General features: G+C 36.4%; 1 protein-coding gene across 7 annotated transcripts in view; it reads right to left on the minus strand.

Annotated features, from left to right (window-relative positions):
* LOC139964132 (GTPase-activating Rap/Ran-GAP domain-like protein 3) overlaps positions 1–23,650 on the minus strand; it is a 190,438-nt gene that overhangs the window by 49,485 nt on the left and 117,303 nt on the right. For 5 of the 7 annotated variants that reach the window (XM_071965492.1, XM_071965493.1, XM_071965497.1 and 2 more), the window contains one exon: positions 5,004–5,073. In XM_071965492.1, the coding sequence (XP_071821593.1) occupies positions 5,004–5,073 (70 nt within the window). Of the gene's footprint in view, positions 1–5,003; positions 5,074–17,939; positions 18,454–19,782; positions 19,963–23,650 lie in introns of those variants that run through there. The other 2 variants (XM_071965495.1, XM_071965498.1) reach the window with 2 other exon arrangements.

Here is a 23,650-nt window from a genome sequence, read left to right on the forward strand (position 1 = left end):
TTACACTGATAGAGATATTATGTATGTTACTTTTGTAAAATGTAAAAATGTCAGCAACCGCAGTGGGTTTAAAACAAGTATATAAGACTATTCATCAACGCCATTATGTACATAGCCTATGGGGCTCGTCTATATAAACTACTAGCAAAATAGTTATTCTTTCGTGTAGGGTTTTAACTAATAATCATTCAAGCCAGCTTTCTAATTTACTACCACTTTTAACTGAACTTTGATGTCACATTTCAAAGCACTCGTACTGACAGTATGCTAACACTACTATATAATGTCTTCCCATACATGCAACATCCAGTCCCCGCTTCAAAGCACTCGTACTGACAGTACGCTAACACCACTATATAATGTCTTCCCATATATGCAACATCCAGTCCCCGCTTCAAAGCACTCGTACTGACAGTATGCTAACATCACTATATAATGTCCTCCCACACATGCAACATCCAGTAGCCTGTACTCTCCCGTCCCGCTTCAAAGCACTCGTACTGACAGTATGCTAACACCACTATATAATGTCTTCCCATATATGCAACATCCAGTCCCCGCTTCAAAGCACTCGTACTGACAGTATGCTAACATCACTATATAATGTCCTCCCACACATGCAACATCCAGTAGCCTGTACTCTCCCGTCCCGCTTCAAAGCACTCGTACTGACAGTATGCTAACACCACTGTATAATGTCCTCCCATACATGCAACATACAGTCCCCGCGTTCAAATCACTCGTACTGACAGTACGAGCATCATGAGTATCATGTTTCTATCAGAACTGTTCGTACTGTCAGTATCCGTGCTATGAAGCAGGACGCGAAAGTACAGTAAAGAGAAAAAAATTGTCCCAGCTAGATGTTGCATGCATGTAAACAGTCACTATAGGCTGCAACAGTCAACAGACACAACGTTGGTATCCACGTGCTCATATATATGTAAACATATTGTACAGAAAATGTGTCCCACTGATACAAAATACAGGTGCACGCACGCATCTTCACTAAAGCGTCAGACATATTGACTTAAGTACACAGACCTATCATCATGTATATATATACTCCAAAAGATAAAACCTCACGAATGTTTCCAATAAACTAATGGCATACTGGGAGGATCCACTTTCATCACAGCTGTGAAAATATGGGCAAAGAGTTGTCAACACATCTAATGATGAAGGCCTATGATAATTCTTGCAGACTAGACAGACATCCATCATAATGGAGTAAACTAAAAGGTCTCCGTATATGATTATGTTTTGTAACGTTGTCATGAATTCAAGCGGGTAGACGGTGATAACACACTTATATGATGAGAATACCTGGAAACCTGCAGACACGCCGTTTTGGTCACACGATTGACTAATCAACTTATGCTCTCGCATATAATGAAATTATGGGAGACATTATTTTCAAATTGTATAACATCCTCGACGAACCACAAAAAGACGAGAAATTATCAATTTTTTTTTCAGTTCTTTTATGATGGGTGTTCTTTTCAGGTTCTTTTATGATTATTGCAATCTATACAGAACAAACGAAAATGCACCTCAGTGATACTGATAAATTTAAACTTTCAAGTTTTCATAAATTCAAGCGTGCCCGATTCAAAGGCAAACCTGCAAATCCATCCCCTCTTTACACAATTGACTAGTGCTATATAGCAGCTTTCCACAACCTCTTAGGCCCAATCAGCCAAACCAACATTCTAATAAAACTAAATGAAGGAAATGCAAGAATACATAAGTAAAAGTAATAACAATTTAAACACCGCAAACAACTGGAGGAAAGGGCGGGAAGCTAGCGGCAGAAATCGTGCATGGAACCGCTACTCGTGTGGGCCTTAAAAAACGGGAAAGGGACAACTCCCAAAAAACGTCCCAAAAACCCTTAAAATCAAAAGGAATACTTATCGGGATGTTCACGATAATCGACCAAAGTACTGCTTCTACTGAAAACACCACAAACGTCCTGATAACGACATTTCCGAACGATTTGAATCGAAGAATATTAGGACCCCCCCCCCCAAAAAAAAGAAACGTTCTACTAGAATGAGAAGGGAGGTCATAACAGAAGGAGCCCGGTTATATAGAGGGCGCAAAGTGTTAAAAGGTTACCAGTTCACTTTAGACACGGTAGAACGAGAGTGCTGAGGAGGTTGTGAGGAGATAGGTAAGCGACGAGAGAAGTAAATTACTTGTATGTAACTACTAGTGACCCTGGCTATAGAACGATGACTTTTGGGACACAGTCCGTTATAAACCACTGCTTTCAATGCCGGTTGTATTTTTCTGTTTTGTCGTTTGAGAAATGATCCTTTACACATCTGAGTCTCATCAATAAAGTGGCTGGACTACCTAGTCTAGCACACGTGCAAGTAAGTCAGTTGTGCAGATGCAACGCAACAATCAATTGAAAAACATAAAACTGGCATGGTGTTACGTAAGTAGCGACTCTTACGATTGTTTCGGTTCACGACAAATAATGTTCAAGATTACTTTGTTGTTTATAATAAGCTAAAAAACCATGCTTTGGTTGACTTATCAGAATTTATGAGACAATGGATAAGCGCTAACATGTAGGTCTTCACTGAGTAGCTGACGTCATCACAAATTAAGCCGAAAAGGACCGTTACGGAGATTGACCATATATTTTCAAGCTGAAAACCGGAACAGCTATACGAACATTACAAGCGCTCAAAGTTTTACTTTCCTTGAAGTATAATATCAAACCTAAACATTTGTCTAAAGTTACCTATTAACCGAGTTCACAATACCACTATATACATAGAGTTGACTGGAACAATCCCAGCTGTGTAAACATTTGCTGTCAATTGACCTTTGACATCATATCCTTATAGTGATATTAACTGCTTTCATACACATCAGTTATAGTTTTACTATCGATTGATCCAGCAGTATGATTTTGCGTTGACCCATATATATATACGTGATGCTAAATCCCAAGACCTTTTCTATGAAACTACTCGTATATACCATCGCTAATAACACGTAGGTTGCCTGAGACACTTTCGATTGTAGGATAGATAATTAATGACCGCCAATCTTGATCAATCTCTTCCGATGAGCAAGAAATTGTTAAATCGCATATTGGTCTTATGATACTGGAGGAATTACTCAAGTTTATTGACGTAACCTTGCAATTATAAATAGATAAGTATATATTTATTAGCCCATGAAGATTAGCTCACGTTAATGCTTCCTGCTGCCCACGACAGAGCTTTTTACCGATTATATACAAGACTTCTGAGAGATAATTCCCTTATATTATGCTCTTAGCTTTATATGCCTATATCACAACCGAGGCGAGACTTCACGGTCGTAGTTTGACGTTTCATATATAGCAAACACCTCTACTTTCTCTATAGAGCGAAGTTGCCTTGACTCTTATGTTTGTTTGTTTTTTCCTTCTCTGTATTTCTGTTTCGGTATTAAAAATCACCTATACGAGCAATTATTGTTTGACAAGTGAGAAAGTGAAAAGATGAGGGGTAGAGAATACCAAACAGCTTATGACGTAATAGATTTTGACAGATCAATTATGTCTGTGTACAATACAAGAGTAGTCTCGTCAATAGTATGTAGAATCAAAAAATAATTGGGATTGAAAGAAATTACAAAAAAATGTTCTGATTATAATCGAGTTGGTATTTTAAAATGTTTGGGTTTAGTTAGATACATGCAAGTTTGCATGATGAGCTATTAACAATATAAAAGTGTAAATACATCACTTTTTTTGGCGACTGTCCACATTGAGCGATACCTGGGTTAAGGAATGAAATCCAGTCTTTTTTGTGTGATTAAAATCTTCCATATTTAGCTCAAATAGGGTGAAAATGGTAACTATATAATTTAAGAACAAAGATTTACACGATGCAAGAGTTTGGGTATTAATGACACTCTTGAGATGAGTTTGACCATTTTGAAAGGGTTACTTTGTCACTCTGTATAAAGTGTAAACTATATGACGTATCATACTCTAAAGGATTGTTGTTATGCTTGGTATCAATATACATGTATAAGAGCTTTGCAAATTGAGTAAGTAATTAGAAAAGACTGGAGGTTAGATTGCATGCATCTTCTCTCAAACAACTTTTGAGTCCAATCATGACTTATCTTGTCAAACCTATATCGAGTACGACTGAAATAAAGTTGAAGTGAATCATCCTAAGACATCCCCATAGATTAATCACTTAGGCCTACCGTATATGTTAATGTGCGATCATTTCATTACAGTACAGTGCAGTACAATACAGTACAATACAATACAATGCAATGCAATACAGTACAGTACAATGCAATACAATACAATGCAATACAGTACAATACAACACAATACAAGACAATACAATACAGTACAATACAATAGAGTACAATACAGTACAATATAATACAGTACAATACAATACAAGACAATACAATACAATGCAATACAGTACAATACAATACAGTAAAATACAATACAATATAATACATTACAATACAATACAGTACAATGCAATACAATACAGTACAATGCAATACAATACAGTACAATGCAATACAATACAATACAAGACAATACAATACAAGACAATACAAAACGTACTCTGTAGCTAACCACGACCTATACAGGAGAGGTCTCAATATGAATCGCCTATTCCCATCCAAACGAAAGTGACAGCTCAAACCATTACGGTCTCACCTAATACTTAACTGCTGCTAAAATTTACTCTTATCCTTACGCTTTTTAGGTTTTGTATTCTGAAAAAGACTATATGCAATCATGTCTATAGAATTACTTAAAAGACTACGGCTCCATTTTACATTGATTCGCGTCACAAACACTCTCTCAATTCACAAAAAATGACACAACGATTTTCTTAATAATATAAAGATATTCCTTTGAAAGAGAAATTCTGTTAATCTTTCGCCCTGTCTTTGTTTTTTTTTTGTTATTTAATATTGATCATCAACAGTGAATAAGTGTTTCAACTTACATGTTCCACGGAACCGTAATGGCGGCGACTGAAGACTCCTCGCCTAGCAACCAGATCGACAGCAGAGGAGCTGTAAATGACAAGAAAGTGTTGTTGGTAATATTATATTGTATACTTGGTATAATAACAGAATACAACAGTTACCCGAAATTAAATTTGTCCCTGATTCACTCTGAGATATAATCATGACAAAGAGGGGAGGGGTACGCAGGAGGGTAAGAATTACTTAACACACTTCGTCACGTTTGTGAACAAGATAACTCTATAGGTGGTCAGATTTTCATCACTGATTTCAGGTTTGTTTTGCAACAGAGAGCTGACATCCCATAGTTTAGCTGATACCCGTCATCGCCACGGGTATATGATATGATGTCAAAGTTCATTTGAGATAGAATTTCCCTACAGTTATGTACTGATACCAGGGAGTTGTTATGGAACAACTCCCTGCTGATACTACACTCAGTCTTACCAGGGAGTTGTTATGGAACCCTGGTCTTACAAAGACCCAATTTCTCACCCAAGATGTTGACGTCATATATACGAATGACATGATTCAAGTTGAGTGGCGTTTATATTGATGTTTTCTTATATGTTGATTTGCAGAAACAATAAACGAAATTCCTAAATCTTCTCTTTGACTTGACCTTTGCGCAGAGCTATGAATATGAATATTTATCTGTCCTTGTCGTTCGAAAAACTGGTGTCTGAACCCACAAGAAAAAAAAAGGCTCCAGAAAAACAGAAGGTTAAAAATTCAGCCATTTGGCCATTACAAAGTCGTATCAGAAGTATAAACAGTGGATAAAACAAAATAAATAATAAAAACATACTGGGAAATTGGATATTTTCTTTTAAGTAGTACATCGTTTTGAAGCATACACAACTTTTCTCCGCCGTAAATTTACATCTTTATCTCTCCTTGTCGTTCGAAGAACCGGTGTATGAACCCACGAGAAAGAAACTAGGCCCCAGAAAAAAACAGAAGGATTAAAAATCAGCCATTTAGCCTATACAAAGTCGTATCAGAAGTATAAATAGTGGATAAAACAAAATAAATAAAAACAACATACTGGGATATTTGCTTTTTAAGAAGTACATCATTTTGAAGTACAGTATATACAAGTTTTCTCGCACGTTTACATCATCGTGTCACTACCCTACTTGATTAACAGCCAAGACCTCCTCCAGTCTCCATACTAACTATATTTTTGGAGCCGTATACATAATAAGCTTAGAATTTCATCTACTTGATACAATTTATTACAATCCGTCTTGAAATGGTGATCAATCAGATTACGTTATCTGATTACATTAAAACAGATTTTATGAGGCTTACATGAAGGTTGTTTAAGGCGACCTACATCTATTGAAGTTGTCTCTCCGTTCTTGTTTTTATGAATTTGTAAAGACCTAAGAACATTGTAGCTACAAAGGTATCTATTCGAACCAGCAACCTCAGAATAGCAAGTCCTATATACCTTCGCCAATTGAGCTATACAGCCCTTCATTGGTGGCGATCCCTGGAATGGCCATTTCGTTGCTGAAGGTATATACCAGACGATATAGCCACACATAGTATACCTTGCTACCGTGTAACCAGGTATCACAGCCTAAGTTAATTCGATAATAACCCAGAAAAGAAGCATCTATCTGTCGGACTTGACATCAAGTCTATACTCTCTTTCCCCTAAGTAATAAAGTAGGTCAGCAGAACAAAAAAAGAAGAAGAAGAAGAAGAAGAAATATTCACAAAAATAAAGCACTTGAGAAAATGATCCTTTTAGATTTCTTAGGTTTCCCAATTTGTTTCCCCTTTATTGAATAAAACCCTCCATTTTCAACGTTTCATTGCAAAACGGGAGGCCTGCAGTGACGTCACTAACACGCGTTATGAATTTATTGTGTGTAAGATTTCTCTCCAATCATGCAAATATTTTATCACTGTTTTGAAGACCAATTATATCTCACATACCAAAATTCACTTTGTGTTATTAGTGTTAAGGGAAAGCAGCTTCGTGAGTATACTTGTGAGGAAACTAGTGTTATTTTTTCGTTAAAGGCCCCAGCTAACTAGAATGTTTTTTAGGCTAAATGATTTTCTTTACTGGGGTGCGGAGAAATGTAAAGACCTACTATAATGACCAAGATTTCGCAGAAAAACCACCGAGTTTTTGGAAGAGTTTTGTTTTTCTTATTGTATTGCTGTCTTGTTTAGAAAATGGTATCATTGTCTTCAATGTATTGCAAACACAGTCTACACAGTACAACGTACATATGCTAATGTGCAACTCAGTAAAATGCAAAGCGGCGAAGTACAATGTAATACACGATACATTATATAATACAAAATGTAAAATTTTTACATTAAATTTATGACTTTGATGAACTCACATTCACTGCAGTAAGTCGCGAGCTGGATTGAGATGAAAACTATAAAGTTATGGGTCTAACGAGATGTTAACAAATCTTCTCAACAGCTGAATATATTTATGGCAAAAATATGGTTGTTTTTATGGCTGTTGGGAAAATTACGTTTTCTGCAACATAGTTGAATATTCTAAAGAGAGAGAGAAGACACTTTCCTGAGGTTCCTCGCTTCAGTTCGGTCTAGAAAAACTTCCATCAAAAATTAGGTTAATCAATTCATTCCATAACAAAGCTACGGTACTTGAGTCATTCCATTATTATAGATGTTAGAAGTTATAAAGAAAGAAATATGTTCGATATCTCGCTTAGCAACCAGCAAGTATACAGTTTATAGCTATAGCCGATGTACATATATGACATCTTTAGTTGCCGATAGCTATATGTACGCATCGGCGCTCCATAGATTCCATTGATCTCTGTAATATGCGGGTCATGATCGTAGAAACAATACAATTCAATAGCCTAGAGCAACCAGGTGTTATGTGTTTTATGATATAGTGATAACCTAACCAGTATTCATCATATGAATGCATGGATGAGCAATGATACAATCAAGTGTTAATGTACGTTTGACTACTGCTTAATTGGTTGAAATATAACTTCGTAAACAACCGCAGTGTTTTTTTTCCGACTGAAAACAGTGACCCAAATAAACCAAACATCCTGTATACACAGTTTAATCTATACATATATTTGCACCTGGAGGTAGCTAGAGTACCTTCCGTCCTCAGAATATGGTTGGTGACTGACAAACGTAGTTCTAGAACGCCTATGATCTTTGGAATAAGTACAACAACTATATTGAAACAAACAAATAAATTGAAGAGCTTTGAGACAACTATATGTGATATTGATCGCAGTGAAAATACAATGATATCACCCACCCCCACCCCCCTCCTTCGCCCCGCTAACCATGCAAATTCAAATTGAACATTACCATCAGCACAACCATGTATACAAACAACACTCCCCAACATCACCAATCAAGCATTGCGCTAAGCAACGTACAACAAAGACCTTTAATACTATTTTTACATTTACTTGTAGTTATACACCTCTCAGTCCGTTTTGACTCAGGTCACTGCCCAATATTCTTTATCTTTAAACTAATCCCATACACCGATTACGCTATCCTCATTCTTTTCATGAAAAGCATAAAAGGTGCATGTCATCGATTTTCTTTCAAATCGCTTTCAGATACGTTTTCTTGTCAAAACCTCGCATTTGTTAGAAACAAATTACCGTTGATTGTTGGAAGAACTCTGCCTCGTGAGAGAAAGGAGATCAGAATTTTTGTTTTCAAATGAATATAAAAGTGACAAGAACGATTACAGTAATACTAAATTTATCAATTGTACAGAGGCTGCTATAAGCGCTTTCTGGCACTGCAGAAATGCTTATATCTATCGGTTTATGTCGTTTGTTAATACTGGGCTGACGTCACTTCGTATTGTTGTTTGCTTAATGCAGAGTTTTGTTTGAAATATAACAGTGATGCATTCAAAGCAAGCATCAACCTGTTTAATCAACACTACATACTGCAATAGCAGTGAAAGGGTTTTGTTTTCTTTATTCCTTTAATCTTGTTTTTTATTTTTCTTATTTTCACCTGTCATCATTTTAGATATCTATTTGAATAATATCTACACGCACAATAATTCAAGTAGTTTTTACATTGGATTGATCTGGGGTAAATCAACAACAAATTTCGATTTGGAAAACATGTTCAAAATACAGGTGTACATATATACTAATTGTATTAACACCTGCACGTGTTTCAGTTGCACATGCAAAGGCTATATACGAAATCGTGCAATCCGTGAAAAAAAACTTTCATCATTGAAAACAGCTGCTGCGTTGTAAATATAACTTGAATTATGATCACAACAGACATGCATAGACTGTCAACCACTATTCATATTATTGTAAGGTTTGGAAGATACTTCTCAAAGACAAGGACAACTCACTAGCGGCGTTTAGTACCGAACATATATTCATAAGTTATCAAGAATAACCGAAAATCAAACGCGTGAGGTTGTATATATTATGATATCAAGTGTCAACGCCATGGAACGCCGACAGTACCACAATATGTACGATATTTATAATGTTTATATGTTGGAAATATATTACGAAAAGACACAGTTAAACTATAAGATGATTTATTACAGTACCTCGACGGAATTGTGGATACATATAGTATATACGAAGATATTTTAAAGCACATGAGACGCGTAGAACGTTACGAACTTAACACTGATAGAAATGCTTCTTTCATTCATACAATTATTATTAAATGATGACTTGAAACAACAATGAGGCAAAGATGTTGTAGACAGTTTTAAGAACCCAATGATATATTAGTCCAGGTTCTATTTCTACAAAACTGTTTATTGTTTTGAGAAATTACCATCTTAACAGCTAAGGGTAATCAATCAAAGCGGCTGGACTATTGAGTCTAATATAACTGATCATTATGTCAGCTCCTCAGATGTATAGCACAAGATTCAATAAGAAAACTTCAAGACAATTATGGCCTTACATGACATGGTTAGAACGTGTTACAATTTTCAATGTCGAATGTTGTTGAATGTCACCCAGTGGTGCTCAATGGGTTAACATTAAGATAAAAGAACACGTTTTGGTCGAATTATCAGAAATTATAGATTAACATTAAGGCCTGCACTGACAAGCCGACGTTATCGTCAATTTAACCTTAAAGGAGCATTCCAGAGGTTTTGAAATTTTAGCCGTGGATATCTTGATAACCGGAATAGCTATAGAATAATGGAAACATTACTAGCTATAATTTTTTTCAGAGACTTTGACATATTAAGATTAAAATAACCACAATTAATGACGTCATCATATATTTCTAAAGGACAATGGATAATACTATACAACTTTGTTAAAACGTTTATTCTCCGTTATATATGTCACACTACATGACGTGTAATACATTCGCTTATAATGTCATCGTATATCAACACACATATAAAGCACCGGAATTCAGTCGTTTATATAATTGTGTCTTGCCCATTTTCATCCAGATGTAAGAAAATGTAGTCTTTACTTACTGAGTAAATTAAAATAATTAGTAAAGCTAACGGAACATATATTCTGATGGTTATTTTGCGCTCCTTCTCTCTTCGTCTATAACTATATAAATATTCATTGAAATGTGTTGAAAGTCTAACATGCATGACATAGATAATACACCACTTTGTGTATAGTGTGTAAAATCAACACGACGAAGCCGGTAAAATTCTAAACAGGAAGCTGTAGTCTGTCTGCGTGTAGGCCTACTATACAACATTGCAAAAAAAGAAAAGAAAAAAAAGGTCTGTGTAGCTTGGGGAGGGAGGGGGCGTAATTGTTTTAAAATGTGACCAATTGTCTCATATGAAAACAATAACACCCCCTCCCTCCCCCACCCAAGAAACAACACAGATATTCTTCTGTTTTGTTGTTGCAATGTTGAGCCATTAAGTGGTCTCCGATTCTTGATAGATTTATCCATGGCATATTCTATAAGTTGACTTCAAATGTTTGGTTGTCCACATTAGAGTTCATTTGACTTCGCCGTTATTATGATTATTAGATGCATTCAAGAGATTTCCCCAAGTACACTGTCATGTTTTCAGTCTCTCGCGGAGGAACAAAACGAGTAAAGGTTGTTATTATTTGTTTCGAATACGTACCACTGTTATTCTGAGCATAACCACGATGCCAACATTACAAATTAACAGCACTGCGTTTACAGATAGGAAAATATCCTATACTGTCAGACAGTGGAAGCATAATTAAGATAAATTGCACAGTAAGACGAAGGTGGGAAGAAGCTTATAAGCTCTTGTGTATTTCATATGACCTGTTTAATACATATCTATTGCTAAAGTGGCTAATAAATCTTCCATTTTCCTCGTGCTTGATAAATTAACTCATAGCTAGGTATAATGTTTAACCCTAAAAATGCCCTGAGGTGGAAAAGGCTTTCTAACAAAAAAACTTGTTTTCGGTGAAGCAGACTATGCATGAGCTTATTTCAATAAAATTTGCAATATTTCAGATTTGTAAACAAGATGTATAAGAATCACGGACTGGCTATACCGATTGATACCCCCCCCCCCCTTGAGATTAAATACAGAATATCATCAAATTCACGCTAAGAGGCCGCCAGAAGCACTGATATAGGACAAATGTATAGCTTGAAATTACTTGATACTCATACAACTCCTCCAGTTGGACGGATCTCCTTCATTGGCGCGTCATCAGTAAAGGCACGTGATGAAGACGCAGTGCGTTGGACGATCAAATTGAAACAGTTGATACATATTCGTATGATCATCATTCAAGCGCTGAAGCTAACAAGCCAAGAAACGTCATCAAGCCCTTATGACGATCTCCATCGTTGGTTCGATGCACTAGTTAGCTTCGAGCAAGTTTTTACAATGTAAATATAGCAACCTCTCGCAACGAGTTGACTTTTTGCAATACCAAGAGGTTGCTGAACCCGAGGTATGGTTACAAACCTTATAATACATATTTAATATTAGTTACCAACAAAGTGGGTCACGGAGGTGAAAGAAATAGATGTACAAGTCTATATCCATGTAACATATTTACTCCATATTAAGGTATTGTTGTCTTCTTGCTTTGCTGATCACTTCTATAAGTGCGCCATGTTCAAACTGTCGTGCTGACTGCCACGATGCCACACATTTCGTTTACTAAGCCCATGTTGGGGGGGGGGGGTGGGTGCGAGTAAATATACTTAACCGTTATACATTAATTGAAACTATTACATAAGGTATCTCCCCTCTCTATGTGTATAGCCGCTCATGTTGAAAAGGAATAGCATCAGCCTATATATGTAACGTACAGCAGGGGAAGGACAAGTAGCCTATACAAGATTAGTACACAGTTAGTGTTGGTAGGTCTGATAGAAGTACCGATATGCACAGCTTAATTGTCTTTAGTCCCCGTTATTGAAAATCATCAGTTTCCTTAGGCCCACGTAAAGGATTAAAATGAGAATACATTATTTTTCATACCATCCTTGCCTGGGCTGTTAATTGACCCTTGGCTGGGGGGCTTTACACCCATGTCCACCTGTGGTCAGATATCGGAAATGTCCTATCGCGATATGTCCACCATCACAGTGAACTTTTCAAGGGCAAATGATAGTAATTATGGAGCAGAGGCTATGATATGAGTCAGCATAGCGCACAGTTTCTACAGTAATTAATGCTGCCACATGACAGGTGACTAATGAAGGTTATAAATCACGGAAACAAATTTGTCTACATTGCATTTATTTTAAGATGTTTGGCATTAAGCAAGCAATGAACTGAATTTAATGAAGTAAGTATGAGCAGTAAAAGTGTCGTTTAATGACATCATACATATACACTACTGAAGGTAAATGCGTTAAACTAGTCCACCATGCACATTATACTGTATATTCCTGTTTACTGATCACGTGACATTATAATTTACATATATATATGGCCAATAACCGAAAGTACGTAAATTATGTGAACAAAACATTAGCTGAAGCGGATGTCACATGTAACGAAATAGGTAAATGTATATTATCAGTATATACTTGTAATTGCGCCATATATGACAACACAATAATTGTCTGTACAATTATGAGACACTTTTCGTGTATCCCATATGTTATTGGTAATTGGATTTGGGTACAACCAACCTATATATGAAATAATGTTCATTTTATACTAAGTTTGTCGTAGCTTAGTGCTAGAATGTCTTCAATGTATCAGTACCCCTCATTTAACCAACTGCATATATGCCCTTGTTATTGTTGATAATATCAACTCTGGCTTCACTGAACTGTTAAATTCGTTATCTATCCACATAACGTACTGTTACATTCCTGTTTTATCTGATATCTACACTTGTACGTGTATCATTTGCCAGTTACACTTTGTGTCCGTGCAGGGTTGAGTAAAATTGCAATGCAAGTAACTATGGAAATGGTCCACCACCAAACTCTCTAACAGAGACATTCTGATCAAAAGATATGCAGCCATTCGTCCCGAAATCTGAACTTAATCTGAACCTAATTTGTCATTCAACAATAATTACACTGTATAATATCACTATTTGAACCTTACCCTAGAATTACCCAATTAACATAATCTTTACATGCTTGCAATCACACACGCAATATTGTTTACGTCTTATTACATGTACAAACGGAAAGGACAAAGACGAAGAAAGAATAAAAGCAACCTGGGGAAGAAAGAGAAAGTGAAAAGGACAATCAAAACAAGAAGCAACCGGCGTGCCGTAATTCAATACTCAATCACATTCAAGGTTTCAAGGTGTTAAGGCGTCGTATCCATGTTAACATGTTGACAATAGTTTATTGCAGGCTAAAGGTGAATGGCCTGAATGATAAAGGTTCATTCCGAATGCGAAAAAGTGAATGACCCAAAACGTCCTAAACTTTAGTATAGAAAGACATATTGAGGGGTTGGTTACAGTCATATAGAGTCAGCCACAAACCCTTATTGATGCCATATCCAGTATATACAGTTATTGGTGCATTTAAAACTTACACGCAATGAAAATATCTGTAAAAGAAAAGGGGGGCTTATATAGATCAGCCCCTCACAAAAAACACATGGGCCATAACTACAACCCATGTTGGGTTTTCACCTTTAAGAACTGACAGCTTGTTTGGGGGTTTTCTGTTTCTTTTGCATTATTTTGAGAAGTCTATAGCTATATAGTGTCGTCAACTAAGAGACGATGCATAAAAGAGAAAACAAGAGAAAAGGGGCGTGGCTGGGTACGGCTTCTTCTGGAGGTTCACTAAAACATTAGCCTGAAATTTATATATTTTCTTCAAAAGGCCTCAGAGAGAACCATCTACTTTGTGCGCGGGTTATTCTACATGACCGATGTTCACATGTCTAAGCAGGACTATTATGATAGTAACGTCGGTATCTACCGATACTTGGCGCTCCCCACCCCACCCCACCCCTTCCGAGAATCCTGAAACTCTTTTGCTGGAAATATTTACAAATTTGTTGATTTATCAAAGCCTATATCGTCTTCTTAATGCTACACTCGGTTGAGTTTAATGATCAAGTGAAAGTTCATTTGACAGAAAATTGTCGAAATGCAAAGCACGTGACAATCAAATAATTCGTCATTCAATTATAAACGTCCAATTGACTAATTTCGAAAAAGTAATCAATGAGACATATTTTCTACATTTTAATGTAAAAACAGAAATACAAAATCTGTACAAGAATTTAACAGTGTGCCCAAAAAGTTGCTGAAATAATTCTCTGAATATGTTTCAACTTCGATGGCACCTAAGGGTTTCCATAGATAGGTCAACAACCTCAACAAACCAGTAAACAGTTACAAGTCATTGCCTTCAAGTGGAGAACCTCCTATTGTTTTAAACGTAATACCGAACAAAAGAAAAACGAGAGCTGATAGGAAGGAAGACAAACACCACTGGGTTTCATGCTTTGTAGGTTGATATAGAGTCTAATACTACGTAATTCTTTCATGAACCGATACTACTTGCAGACACATCACCGTCGCATCTAGACGACAAGGTTGGATTTAAAGCTACAGTGTGTGTTGGGTTGTACATGTGTGTCACCGTAACCAGCCAGGGGTCATATTCATTCAGGCACAAATGATTGGATACCCCTTGATTTCGGATATTCGTTTGTTGATCGGATTAGATTTCAATTAATTAGCGAGATACTATTTGGGCAGTCCATATTTGCAAAACGCTTTTGTCATGTTTTTCAAAGTAATTCAGTAATTAACTATGTCGATTCTTCACACTTATAGCTCTATTTCTCTATTTTTCGCAGGAGAAATGAACGACATTTCAATCAAAGGCAAATTGCAATTTTAGTCTATAAATATTCAATAAGAGGGTGTAAGCCTGTCAGTGTTAAACAGATCTGATATTTTCAAAGTTGACAGAAATATCCTCATAGTGTCCATTAGTTAAAGGTCTGATTACTCAATGTACCATATTTCGGAACAAAATGCAAAAGTTAAATAAGTAATGTTATGATGTCAAATGACATATAAGAACTTGTTGTAGGTACATATAACATATTTGAAAAGCATGAATTGAATTGCAAGGCTTTGGTATCAGCTGTCGACTTTGCGAATAGTAATATATCAAAGGTTCTTGTTATTTCCTTTTCGATTTTTTTGTCGTGTCGCAATGCAACGATTCATGGTGCTCTAGTAAGATATGGGTTATAGATAACAACATGTTCTACTTTAGATTGACATAGAGTGCTAGTACGTCATATCAATATTTAAACGCCGCACATGCGCAAAGCGGCAACGTACGTGAGTTTAACAGAAAACAACAACATGTTCTACTTTAGATTGCCATCGAGTGTTAGTACTCCATTTCAAGATTACACGCCGCACATGCGCAAAGCGGCAACGCACGTGAGTTTAACAGGGGAAAAAACGTCTAAATATCCCAAAAGTGAAGGTGTATAAGACTCGCCCATTTCCTACAAAACTGGAATATATCACTTTTAGGTAACTTCTATACTTACGATACATATATAAAAACTCACATACTTCTCTCTAACACATTCACACAGATGCACACACCCACACACAGCAAAGTCCACATTCAGATTGCTCCCCCACCCCCCCCCCCCCGCCACCCATATTATTCGAATCGATGAATGGAAACAACAATAAACATCCTTCTCCTGGACTTGGTGATACTGATATCTGAGGACCTGTTATTTCTTTGTTTAAATTCGCAGTCTGAATGTAAAACAAGTCATCACAAACCAAACGTGATACATTCACATTGTGTTTGTATGACGTGATCTGAACAGGCAATACGACATGCTAATGCGCATTTTAGAAGAAAAAAAAAGAAAACAAACATAATACTAGCACGAAACCTGTATAAGTACTATATATGAACTCATCCTTAGGCAACTTCTCGGGGTGTAAAATAAAGGCAACGGGAGAATATATTTGACCTAACTTAATTTCATGATATGAAAAGATAAATGTTATTTGCTGTTCGGTCATCGCCCCTCCCATTTCTTATAACAAGTCTGTTGTTCAATGCATTAATTCAAATTCTCAAGAGTCTTAATTAATAACGCTGTAAACACAGATCCCTACCCGGATCAAAATACAAATACACTGGAATACTCCAGCGTTGCTATAATTGCAATCAAAATATTGACTGCGTTCATGCGTTCACACGAATCTTGTTCTATTAAGTGCTATAAGTCGTGAAATATTGTTTAATTTTGCTTCAGAAACATGCTACAAACATGAACACAGCAAAAGCAACAAACATATATATAGGCCTACATACGCATATGCATATAGGCCTACATACATACAAACATTGAATTAGCTATACTATATGCAATCATCGCTTTACCTATACATAGGGCCACATATAATTTTTCTATAGATATTTATTCTTGTCAATGTTTCAGACATATTATGTGATGAGTGACTTCAGTGAATAAGGCAATAATCTTCAATGCAGTCTGACTGACATTCTACTGGCGAATACATATAAGTAGTCTTGTTAAGACCCTAGTATGAACAGCCAATAATGTACCTTTCTTTTTCACATAGCTATTTCCCGTATCTATTTGCTGTACTTCCCAGAGAACACCCGCGGCAACGCTTTAGATTGTATCGGACAGATCCTCGGGCATGTAAAATACAGTGGGCAAGCACATTCGTGGTAGGCAGAAACGGACTCTGCGGCATGTACAGTTTGCACGCGAGAAAAAGAGTATGACAAACGACAAGCAAATAAGCTATTCATAGGCTATTAAACTATGTTGTTATCATTCTGTTATTGAACGCGTTACATGTATTTCCTCTCCATGTATATAGTTTCAGTGTACTGTCTTAGATAGGTAGCCTATACATAGCACATAATGTAAACCTGTGATAACGGGTACTAAGAGCACTGATGCCACCATAGTTCTTTAGATCTACCCTTCTTTTGGCCACCCAATTGTCATTCATCAATGGAAACTTCAATGTGCCGACAGCCAGGTTGCAATCATTCCGGTTTCTGGTAACCATATATGGTTTAATCAAAAGAATTTCAGTAATTGCTAAGTCTGCAAAAACATCAGTGTCTAATGTGCGCGTATAACAATATATAATTTCTCTCCTTCACGGTTTCCCGGCCTTTCGTAGTATTACTATATCTGTAGAATATGGCTTGACTAACTCCATTGACATAAAGGAGTTCTTACTTTCATGAAGAAGTGTTTCAAGGCTTGCTAATTGAGGGTCTAGGGGACGGGCTAAATATTTTAAAGAATTTTAAGTTGGTGCTATATGTTTAGCTTATTCAGCTTGAAGTTTGCATAGGTATGCATGTTTCACAAAGCAACACATTTTCAAAGACTGCCTAATTTTACATCATGATCAAAGACCATGTATTGAACTATTGATGTGGATATACAGAACACCTACCTTTTACATCGCCTTCTGTCGACCGGTGAAAGATCATCTTTAAGTAACAAAACTTTTTCCATTTTGTCCCAATCAAAACTTAGAACCAATCTGCTTCCAATATCGCTTTTCTTTCAAGCAAAATCCTGATACTTATTATATTAGAATGGCTTTGTTTACCCTATCCACGTTACCAAATAATCAGAAAACGTTGTCATGATTTCCGTTCGGATTAATCCAATGAGGAATCTGTGCTAACAACATTGGCTTGACAAGCTTCCGAAAGAAATAAACTAGTATAGAGGTGAAATCTCAAAAATGCTACTATAGAATCTGAAGCCGGGATTTGATCATTATTATGCTAAATCACTTTGGCGTGGAAGCTTAAAGCTGCTGAACTATAGTCCTAAGTACATTCAAAGTATCCTTGAATGAAGGAATAAGGTGAGACTTTGCAAACGATACACGGAGGAGTAAAATCCTTTTAAGAAAACCGACTGATTTTGTATTTATATGTTTTTACGAATCTCTCTCGCGTGCTTCTTTCACACGCACGTGCATAATCGAAATGATTGTAAATGGCAGTACATGTGTGTACAGTAACCTACAAATACATAACACAAGTGATTTTGTATACACAGACAGACCACTACTCAAAGATTTTTTGAAAATGAAAGGAGTTGATGATAAGGGAGGCAGTCTTCCTTAATAGAATGAAGTGAACTTTGGTTGAACTAAGGAGATCACACTTTGTGGTCAAAATATTGCTAATGGATAATTTAGTCACTGAATATATATATACAAATGAAAATCTATGAGATCGAAGATAAAAAAAACTGAAACGGTTAGACTATTGAGTAATTCACGAGTACACATTGAGTAGTTGTTTACTTTCAATCTCATTGAAAAATGAACAAGGCCTTTAATGACTGTAGTCTATAACGTAAAGTGTACGGCCTAACTTCATGTAGAGTGGGTGGACGTTGAAGGTGTAACGAATTGGATTATCATACGAGCATTTACTTTAGACGGAATCAGGCGACGGAATGACCCGTACATCGATAAAGGGGAGGGGGGGTGTCGTTCAACCGTCGGGGCTGGTGACTGACAACAAACGGCACATATTGGTTCCGCGGGCGAAACCTTTCGTTACAAAGTGGTATCTTGACATCACCGTAACTCAACCTAGCGACTAAATCGGTGCGTTGGACCAGGGAGTTGTTCCATAACAACTCCCTGGTTGGACTCAACGACGCACCGACCACGAGCCGCCTGTAGTGGGTCAGTCCACCCCTGGACTGAACATGAATTGGTACGTTACGAATGAAACATTATGGCGAAAAGATATAGGGTGGGATAGATGAGGGAGATTGTATATTACACTTGATACATTGGAAGATATACCTCGTATAAAAATGATACAAAGGAATTTACTTTTAGTACTTGAATCTTACAAATTCCCAAACCAAAGGGGAAATAATACACATGAGTCCAGCACCCACATACAAAGAGAGAAACAATCCGTGCCTCGGACGAAGTTAATTCCGAGCCAGCGGCGGACCGGTTCCGAGCTACTACACCGATAGGCCAGTCCATATGTATAACTTTAAGCGAGTAATTTGCTTCATTCAAGACCAATTTGAAAGAACTAAGGACTACTTCAGTAAAAAAACAATTAAAAAAAAACGAATAATTTTACCGAGTACTTGAATGTGTAACATAAACAATATCCTAACTTAAATAAAAAAAAATCGTAACCTACTCATTTTTGCATTTGATAAACAGTTTGTGAATTTTGTTTGTTCTTTCAAGTTAATAAAATCATTACGTTAATATATAAATTAAATCTTCTTGCTTATCCTACCTTATCCCGCAAGGAGCCGATAACCGTTTATGAGGAATATCTTCAGACTTCCATATCCTACTTCTCCACATTTTCCTTCCTACTCTTCCATTACGCAAAATATCGGTCATTTTCTAAATCCAAGTTGATATGTATTGATATTCGCTACGTCCACTCTCTTTGAATGCAGGAATTATAATCGAAAGTCAACATTTACAACTTAAATCGTCAACAATGTTAATGACTTACTTTTATATACAAATAAAAGTATCACATTTCACGGGTAGAAAACCCCTACTGTGTCAACTTGGCGATAAACAGAAAACTGTTTACATGGAAAGTCAGGAAATTCTCACGTAATATTATACGTGTAGGATATTTATTTCACTTCCTTTTATAACGGATATGTGGAATGTCCCACGCTATTTACTCTCTGCTAAACAGTTCCTATCTTTTCTATCTTGTTTATGGGTTCTTAATAAGAGATATCCAACCACAATGTTGTTCTCAAGTTTCTTTACTGATGTCCTACTTACATTTTAGTTGTGTTCAGCATATTAGCTTCTAACTACTACCCTGGGATTCAATATTGTATTGTAGTGGCAAATTCGAGTTGCGCGTGAGGAGTAGGTGATGGAGTCGGGAAACGGGACACAGGGTGACTTATGACAGAACATTTCACCATTTCGGATGTTCGTGACCATAATTTATTTCTCAAAAAGCATACTATCAAAACATCACCAATCACAACCTCTAATCTCATCCCTAGCAACCCCCCTCAAAAAAAATAACCCCCAGCGTATGCCAAAGGATGGTCAAAATAGTTTTCATTGCGTTAACTGCAACGTAACCGTTCACAATGATAAACGTTCTGAATACGTATGGTGTAATCTATGACGGCGTATAGGCCTGTGTTGTGTGCTTCAAATATCGCACAGTATTTACATATAGCCAGATATATTAGCACAAGGTTCGTGCAGATGATTAGAGGGCGCTATAGCTAAATACCTTTTTCTTATTTTCTTCAAAAAAAGTTCAAGAGTCGCAAATTTTTGTTCATTTGATAACAATACGTTTTTTAATATCGATCGATTTGACAAAACCCCAGAAAAGCAAACAAATTTTATTTTAATGTTATAACATTTCAGATGTAGGCTAACGTAGAGTCTGCCATTTTTATATGTGTTGGGAAATAGGAACGTCAAACGACATATTGCAAACATGCTCACAATGAAATAGGAAAGATGAAATAAAGACCCTCCAACATATTTTCATACCGGAAACTCGAAAAAAGAAAAGGAAAATTAGCTTGTTTATTACATTACATTTGACTATAACTTGAAATGAAACACCAATTATTTCAGGAATTACAATCGCTGTGGTAAATTGATTAAGTTCACCTCGAACCCACTTCCTGTGTGGGATTAAGATACACGATATAGGAACGTCGCCCTAAACGTAAATTTGCGTGTCAAATATATGTCACTATAAATGCAATAGCGCCATCACTTCTTTGCTGATCGCGCGATACGAAGGAGTTTGTTACGCGTAACTTTAACCCACTTAATCTAAAGAGAACCTAGGCGAGATAGGAAAATAATTCAGCGATGTTTAATATAACGAGCAATAGCTTAGACATTATTACAGACCGCTTATATTTATTATAATTGATTTAATGTCAGACTAAACTTTTTTTGATAGTTATCGATCGATTTTAATTATATAGCCTATACACGCACATAATTATATACAAATAGAGGTTAACGTTTCCATTATTGCAGGTAAGTGTAGATTATAGACGTATACTATGAATTAAGTATTTGTATTGTTTTCTTCAACACATCGCTTAGAGACATGAAACAATTCTGACATGATAGAAATCTAAGTGTTCATATTGGGTTTTTGTTTTTGTTTAATTCTCAGCCAATTTCCGCTGATGATTTGCTCAGAGACTGATATAAATTGTAATATGAAAGGATATTGCTTTATTATGTCTTCACAATTTTGTGAACAGTTTGTGACAAGTGCCGTTATAAACCTGCACCATGAAAACTGAATCATAAATAAATAAAAAACTGATGGGGCTAGACATAAATGTGGTCTTGTCAAATTTGTCACAGTGTGTTACTCTTTAAAGCTAGCTACAGGTCTGTTTCTGTTGGGAATACCATAGAGCTATAAACAGATAGCTCCATGGTAATACAAATTAAAACTTATTATCTCGAAAAGTACCTACCTTCCTGTTAACTACTGATGATACTTACAGTGTAACCTCTCATATGTAGAACATTGAACAGCAGGGATGCTTAAGTTATGGTCAAATTGTGGCATTTTTGTTTATTAAATCATCTTTTAAAGCAAAATATGATTCCTCATTAGTGACAAGAAATATATAGCCTATAATCGAACTTGGTGAAACTTATCCAATAAAAAAGCTTTATTTTATTACTCTTTATGAAGAGTTTCAACAAATGTTAAAATATTCCAAATATTGTTACATAGTAGCTAATATACACAAATTGCAGCATATGATGATTCCTATACGTTAAAAATTCTCCAAAAATCCATAGATCTCTTTTTGCTAACATCCTTCATTTAAAGTTCAGTATTATATACAATAAATCGTTACTTATAATGTTGTCTGTTACATTAAAGATGTTATATCGTCTCAGAGGAATCCAACAGGATTGTATGCCGGATTTTGTGTGACGTCACTTCTCTCCCTTTTCTGAAGTTCACTTGGGAGTTGATTCGTAAGACCAATCGATAAGTTTACAATGTATTCTCATGTGTACTATATCGTGTGCATATGTATAGACTATATGTCGTATGACGACCACATTACATACAGTTCAGTAGGCATATTCGCGCAGTACGCATGCCTGTTGGTATAAGAGGGCCACTACGAATCTGCTCTCGATCGAACTTCAGAAGGGAAAGCTGTGACGTCACGTAATATTCGGAATACAATATTGTTGGATTCCAATGAGACGACAAAGCATCTTTTATTACATTATCTTTCCACGTTGTGTTGCAGCAAGGCACGAGAATTAACATTGCAACACAATATAAACACAGAACTTTTGAAAACCCAATCCAATTATCAGTATCTTAGAATGTTTAATGTTAATTCAACCGTAGTGAAAACCAAGGGCGTAGGAACCGGGGGGCTGGGGGGCGCCAGCCCCCCCAGTGAAAAATGTGGAGGGGCGGAAGTATCATTCCGCCCCCCCGCTCCGCAAGTCAGAAAACCCCTTTTTCATTTCCAAATGAGAAAAAAATCTCATTTGGAGCACCAAATTGCATCTAAGGCCAGGTGAAAATGCAAAATTATATACAAAATGGAGTGGGTGGGTTGAAGTGTGTTATATTGCACCAAATTGCATCTGAGGCCACCTGGAAATGCAAAAAAATTCCAAAGGGGAGGGGACACCCCTCCCCTTAGACCCGTCCCCCAGGCCGGCCATCAGTCTTCAGCCCCCCCGCTCAAAAGTACCTTCCTACGCCACTGGTGAAAACTGATCTTGTAAATGAGTAACAAAGTTTACAAATAAACTAAATGACCAATTACCATAACTGAAATGAAATTCTGTATTCCTAAAAGCGGATTTAAAGATCTGAAACGTAATTCAGAGGCGTAGACTAATTTCTACGGAGGCAGTATTCAACTTCCGAAGATTGAAACTTGAACTTGAAAAGAAAAGTCCGACACCTTATATGGATTTTACACACTAAATTTGAATTGTATATAAATTGGGGAACCCATTTTAGTCTCGTTTCATGTCTAAACAGTTCATGAGATAATGTAAGATTTGATTATATTTCCTGCTAAGAAACCTAACAATGAAGATAAGAAAGGAGAAAGGGAATAAAGAATAAGGAAATCTGA

This window comes from Apostichopus japonicus, chromosome 22 (genome assembly GCF_037975245.1).
Source record: "Apostichopus japonicus isolate 1M-3 chromosome 22, ASM3797524v1, whole genome shotgun sequence".
NCBI lineage: Eukaryota > Metazoa > Echinodermata > Holothuroidea > Aspidochirotida > Stichopodidae > Apostichopus > Apostichopus japonicus.